The following is a 6,374-nucleotide window of genomic DNA, read 5'->3' on the forward strand; positions in this document are numbered from 1 at the left end:
TCAGGAGTATATACTTACCAAACTACTGTTACCTGTATAATAGACCTCGTTTTTCAACCCTGTGACTGCCACTAAAATAATTCAGCCTTAAATCACACCCACGAAGAAGAGGTTTTAACAGCAAATTAAGCCTATCAGGAGAAAGAGGTGCTGCTATTTATGTGGACTATGTGTGTCTTGGGAGGTCATTAGAACAAGCTGAGTAATTCAGTAAATAAGCTGCTGGCAAAGTCAGTACACTTTCTCTTTCTAACAACCCTGACATGCCAGCACGAAGTCAGGCTCCCATTCAATCAGCCCCTCAGAAAACTCCATCCACCTGACTTTGAATTGTGTTGGGATAAGCAGCAACATGACACAAGTTGCAAACTAAAAAAAACAAATAACACAGGGAAATGAAATTAAGCTTTAGCTGGAAGCATCTGATAAGTTTATGGAAATTAAAGTTTTATGTAAATCAGTTGTCTGCCTGGCCCTGTGCCAGATCACGAGGGGCTGCACTATATTGCATTCAAATTAGCAGCCTCAGAAAACTCAGCAGCTATGCCTAACAAGCCCCAAAACAACATTACATGCAATCTAGACAGTGCACTGCATATTTTAAAATAGATCTAATATTATCTGCTCACTCCTAACATCGCACCTATTGCTGTAAAAATGATTAATAACCAATCTCTACAATGATACAATATTACTACTGTAACCCACTATAGCTCTGCTTCTTCATTGTTTTCTCAAAATTTAGCATAAAGAAACACTCTGAAGTTACATCAGTATTAATTCTTGTGATAATTCTTTATTTAAACAACCCTCCTTTCGATTTCTTAGAAGACCAGGCAAAGTGTGTGAGTGAAACCGTAAGCACACTGCAGATCTGAGAGACGTTCCAGTCACAGATTACACTGACATCTTGTGGACAAAGAATGCAACTTCAGGGACAGACTATGTGCCAGATACATTTACTACTCCAACATCTCTGTCTCATTTAATCTTGTGTAAAGATCGCATCGTTTGTGTGGCATCTCCTTTTGCATTTATTGATCCAGCAGATGCTCCTCTGTAATGGCACTTATGGGGTTACAAATAGGGTAGCTACAAATCAGATATTCAACAACAACAATAATAATAATAATATGATAATAATAATAATATAATAAAACATTTACATTACACTCCTCACCTTTAAATGTAAGATCAAATTCTAATTTAAGTGTATGAGTAAAAACACCCTCTTTTCAAAGGCATAAGGCACAGTTGGATTAAGATGTCGTTAGGTTTTAGGTCACTGCTGCCTTTCACACCTGCTGGGCCGATGCTACCTTGAGATGGTGGAGCTGGCGTGCGATTGGCTAGATGAAGTAGTGGCAGCACTGAGCTGAGAGAAACCACTATGACTAGACTCCAGACTGGTCATGGATCCCCTGGAAATAACAGAGAGGGAATGTTCTCATACATGATTCTGTCCAATCAATTACTGTAAAAACAAACACAGTAGAACGTCTGCTAAACACGTGGCGATAATTCCAAAAATACCATTGATTTGTGTGTGAGTCACTAAATTACAAAGGAAAAAAATGACACATCCGGAGAATAAAGAGCTCAGCGGAATAAATAAACTGACCTGAAGTCGTGGGAGGCCAGCACCTCGGTGTAGTACATGATCTTACACTTGTGGGAGGACACCTGCAGCGAGGCCAGCACATCATCCACACGAGGCAGGCTGGTGGCAGAACAAGCTGGGGAGCTGTGGAAGCGCCACTGGAGGATGTAGAAGCCGGGCCAGCGTGTTACATGGGAGCCCTGTAAAAAAAAAAGAGGAAAGCTGCAGGATCAATTTAACTCCTTTGGTGCAACAGGCAGCAAACAAGGGACAAAGAAAGTTTAGTCCGCCATCTTCTTTCTGACCTGTACGCTCTCTCCCTCCCTGCAGGTGAGGGCTTTCTCCACCATGCTGTAGTCCTTTCCCAGCAGCCAGCTCCTGTCTATCACCTGGGCATTAACTACCCCTAGGGACGTGATGCCGTGGGCTCCGAGAGTGTCTTTCTTTGGAGGCTGTGGGGCCCTCTTGGAATGGTAGATGTTGAAGATTACATCTCCTTTGGACACGTCAAAGTCCCAGGTGATGACAGAGGAGGCCTCTGTGATCTCGATCAGCAACTGCAGGAGGATGTAAGGAGATTGGAAACACAGAACAGTAGACAGAAGGCCATTAATCACGTTTCTCTTTTGCTGCAAGCTTGCAATGTAGATTTCTTCCAGATGGTGGGGCCCTAATACAGTGTAAGATCCAGCATAGGTAGAAATTGGAAATGTAAATCTTTACACGACACAATTAAGGTAGCCCAACTCTATAACATATGGATCTGGGTGCTGATTTAAAAGCTGTATGTGTACCTCATATGGGGCTCCTTTAAAGATACTGGCACTCTTATAGATGGAGTCGGTCAACAGGCGGTTTTCCTCACTCTCCAGCTCTTCTGCTGTCCTGTACAGAGATTTGGGGACCATACCTCCCTCAGGGATGTCACACTAGAGAGGGCAGAAGAAAAACAAAACATCAAGTCAGATTAATACATATTATTATATATGATATTAATACTCTGCTTGTGTGTAAATAAGAGCTGTTTTGAGAATAAAGTCAGTGTGTTCAGGTTGGTATGCTGTGGACTAAACCTCACCATGCAGTCCCCACCCAAGAAGTCTGGGAGGATTTGTTTGTCAATGTAGTCAACCAATCCACCTGGACCCTGGTAGTCGTTCCCAGCATAAACAAGGAACTTCTTACGAGTGTTCTCATCAATCAGGGGGCTGATCTGGAAAAGAAACACCAAGAGTCATCAGAGAACATGAAAGCAGCAGCAGGTTCAAATGTTATGAACTGTAAAAGTTAATCCATGAATATTTGAATTATTCATGTAAACAGGTTGACTGGTTAATGGTGTTACTATCTGTATTTGTACTATATATTATAATAGAATAACTATTTCATTTACTATTTGTCAGTAGACAAATTCTCCAGGTAGAAGCTGCTGCTGTTATTGTATACTGCTTTTATTACTTTTTATTATTGTTTTGATTTATTTTCATATATTGGTGTACTTGTTTTACAACTTGTCTTTATTTCTTTGCTGAATGCTATTACTCTCCTACACTACTATACCATTGAATATTGCTGTAGCAATAATCAAATCTCCCCCATGAGCTTCTGCATATTGCATGGCAATAATTATCTTCCTCTCCATTTCTTCTTTATTCATCATTTGCTCATATTCACAATGTGCAATCTCTGTGTCTGCACTGTACATCTTCATGCATTCTTCCACAATCAGATGATTTATTTAAGTCACATTAGCTGCTGCATGCAAAATTCAAGTTATTATTCTCACCAGGGTCCAGAGGACTGGAAAAACTCTAGGCGCCCTCAGTATAAGCAGGCGACCCAGAGTCTCAGGGTAGTTGGCCTCCACCATCTCGATGATTCTCAGCAAAGCCTTAACACCTGGTCTCCACAGGTGACGCATGTTAAGACCCTCCAGATCCACCAGGCAAGTCCAGCAGCTGACCGACCAATTAACATAGACGTCACATGACTATATATACAAGCGTGTGTATACCTGATTAGATGTTAACCAATGAGACACTGACAGAAGATGGATGAATTCATATTTAGGCACCTTATGGGCCGACCAAAGACTCTGGTGTTTTCTTCACAACGCCTCAGTCCCTCCTCATTGATGGACAGGACCTGAGTCACATTCATCAGGTTGAAGCATTAATGCAACTGAAGAAATTTTAAATGGAAAACACTATGTTTATGTGCGTGTATTCATGTCACCTGTCTCAGCAGCACCTCCTCTCCCAAGGCTCGTACCAAGCCCTTAGTGTCCATTTGCCCCAGACGCAAGATATACAGGGGGCGGCCATCTAAAACACACACACACACACACACACATAAAAATTCAAAGATTGTACAACAAATTAGAATCAGTCAGATTATTTCGTAGTAATGATTCTTACTACATTTAGGACCCCACCCGCCCCCTTGTCTATATAAACTCTAACCTGGTGGATCACCTTAGCTGTTAAAAGCAATGACTCATTTTCAAACATGGGAGCTACGACAGATGGTGCTCAGACTTTACAGTCAATAATTAACGGGCCGCTTCGACCCGTGTGGACTTTAGAAATACATAAGACTAAACCCCTTTGCCTCTTTATCGTCACATTCACAGATAAGTTTTCACTTTCACTGTAGATAAACCAGCACAATACCAGTTGGCAGTGAAAAAGTGAAAATGAGATTAACTAAACACCACATAGGCAGGCAGCCAGTATTATTCACACAGTACCTCTGTCGTGGTGGTGCCAGCCTCCGGTGTAATAGTCCTGAAGCAGTTGCGGGCGCTCCCAGGTGTCTAACAGGAAGTCTACCTGGTGTTGCTTCCTCCAGGTCAGCGACTGGCACAAGAACTCCCTGGCCTTGTCGAGGTTGAAATCTCTGGCCCTCAGAAAGCGAAGCACATGCTGATCCTTTGGAATCTGTACAACAACAAGTTGAGGTCTAAACTCCAATGCAAAGCTCTAAGTTACTGATAAATGCTTAATCTTATTTTCTATCTGTAATCTACAGTACATGTGAGAGGCAAAACTGATTTAACCTGAGCAGATTTTGTAAGTATCTAAAAATATGTAAATATGTGAATTTTACATAATTGCACAGACTGCAGTGTAGTGTATATGTGACCTTGCCCTTGTGGTTTTCTTGGAGCCACTGGCGCAGTCGAATGAGACAGCTCTCCTGCAGAGGCGTTAAATCACCTAGGTAACGCCTGATGTAGTCAGCATCCAGCTTGTCTAAAGGCCAGAACACATGTACAGTGTAAAGTTAGCACATATTGCATGTACACAACGGAGACATCAGGAGCTATACACAGTGTATTTTCAACATGAGCTAAAATAATAAAACTAGCGTGCAGATCTCCAAAGTGATCTCCGAAAAGTGTGTCTGGGGGCATGTGGGTGGGGAACAGGGAGAGCGGGCTGTGTCCAGCATGTACGCATGAGTAGTGGAATGAGGGGAGACGATATGCAGGTTATCAAGGTGTAACCAGAGTAAAGAGGCTATATACAGACAAATCGCAGACAATTTCAAAGCACCAGCAATGTGAAATGTAGATCTTAAAGTGAAAGTTTCAACAAAAGGCTCTTCTAACACTAACATGCCCACCACGTACGCTGTTGATCACTTGTGGCCCCTACCAGTCGGTTAAGAGGAGCTTGGAGTCAGCAGTCAATGGCAACATTAAACAGAGAAATCAATAAAATATATATATTTATTAATTGTGAATCACCACAACCATGAGAGGTTCTTGAGCATATCGTCACATCATAAACCATAATGGTACTAGTAGTATGACAGATGAGCTGCTGACAGCACACACACGGACACATGATCAAAGGCATGATCCCCTGCAGGTTTACGCCTGGCAGGCATAAGTTGTTTCTGCAAGCTTTGCCCTGTTTGGTACCATTAGTGGTGGAGTGAGATTAAAAGCTTGCCAACAGTCTAGTCTCACTGAGACAATAATATATTCTGCTTTTAAAATATTACATATAGTAACAGAAAAATCAATATCTTACAATTCCCTGATTAACTGTTACTCTAAAAAAATTAAGTAGCAAGTTATTTCGCCCTCTGCAAATATCTCTTTCCTTTCAGTGAATGTACGCACTGTGAACAAGTCAATATAAAGACATTATGAATAATACACACATTTCTTAACTCGATCACTGCAATTTTGTGTTGTGTGTTGGCTGCTATTCCACACTGAATTGTGAATAGAGAGTGAACACTGACCGTCTGGAGAGCCTACCACCAGCTCTGCGGGACAGGCCGGGTCTCTACTGTCCAGCCCACCTTTAGCACCATTCACTGGGACGGTTTTGGCAGTAGAGGGGGGCAGCAGCTGGAGCCTGGCAGTGCCAGAGACAACAGGGGGGGTCCAGCGAGGTATGTAAGTTACCCCTTCTTCCTCCAGCTCTCTGAGGTAGTACTCAATAATTTCTTTACCCTACAATCACAGAAAGGAGACAAAACCTTGGGTGACTGCAGGTCACACCATGGTAAATGCAACAGACAAGCTCAACACGTCACAGAACACAGACAAAATGTATGTATAAGTACAGTTCAAAGATTCAAACCTTCTTAATGCTGCTAGCATACTGTTTCATAGCTATCTTCTCTGCGGTGCTCTCAAAGCCAAAAAAGGACTTCATATCCAGACTGGCCGTCTGTTCGAAGCACGTCCAGTCCTCATTCTCTGGATGAACCTAAGGAGAGAGATAATGAGTCAATATATATAATATAATATATA

General features: G+C 42.1%; 1 protein-coding gene across 1 annotated transcript in view; it reads right to left on the reverse strand.

Moving 5' to 3' along the window:
- Positions 1-776: 776 nt before the first annotated feature.
- Positions 777-6,374, reverse strand: part of LOC118323613 (SEC14-like protein 1) — an 11,852-nt gene continuing 6,254 nt past the window's right edge. Inside the window, exons 5-16 of the mRNA XM_035655624.1 lie at positions 6,202-6,330; positions 5,858-6,071; positions 4,745-4,854; positions 4,350-4,539; positions 3,836-3,924; positions 3,675-3,745; positions 3,387-3,558; positions 2,679-2,813; positions 2,395-2,529; positions 1,906-2,157; positions 1,622-1,800; positions 777-1,421 (exon numbers count right to left, since the gene is read on the reverse strand). Coding sequence (XP_035511517.1) covers positions 1,316-1,421; positions 1,622-1,800; positions 1,906-2,157; positions 2,395-2,529; positions 2,679-2,813; positions 3,387-3,558; positions 3,675-3,745; positions 3,836-3,924; positions 4,350-4,539; positions 4,745-4,854; positions 5,858-6,071; positions 6,202-6,330 — 1,782 coding nt within the window. The 3' untranslated portion in view covers positions 777-1,315. The remainder of the gene's footprint in view (positions 1,422-1,621; positions 1,801-1,905; positions 2,158-2,394; positions 2,530-2,678; positions 2,814-3,386; positions 3,559-3,674; positions 3,746-3,835; positions 3,925-4,349; positions 4,540-4,744; positions 4,855-5,857; positions 6,072-6,201; positions 6,331-6,374) is intronic.

Source organism: Morone saxatilis, unplaced genomic scaffold, assembly GCF_004916995.1.
Source record: "Morone saxatilis isolate NCDOM2014 unplaced genomic scaffold, NCSU_SB_2.0 Contig14, whole genome shotgun sequence".
NCBI classification, from domain to species: Eukaryota; Metazoa; Chordata; class Actinopteri; family Moronidae; genus Morone; species Morone saxatilis.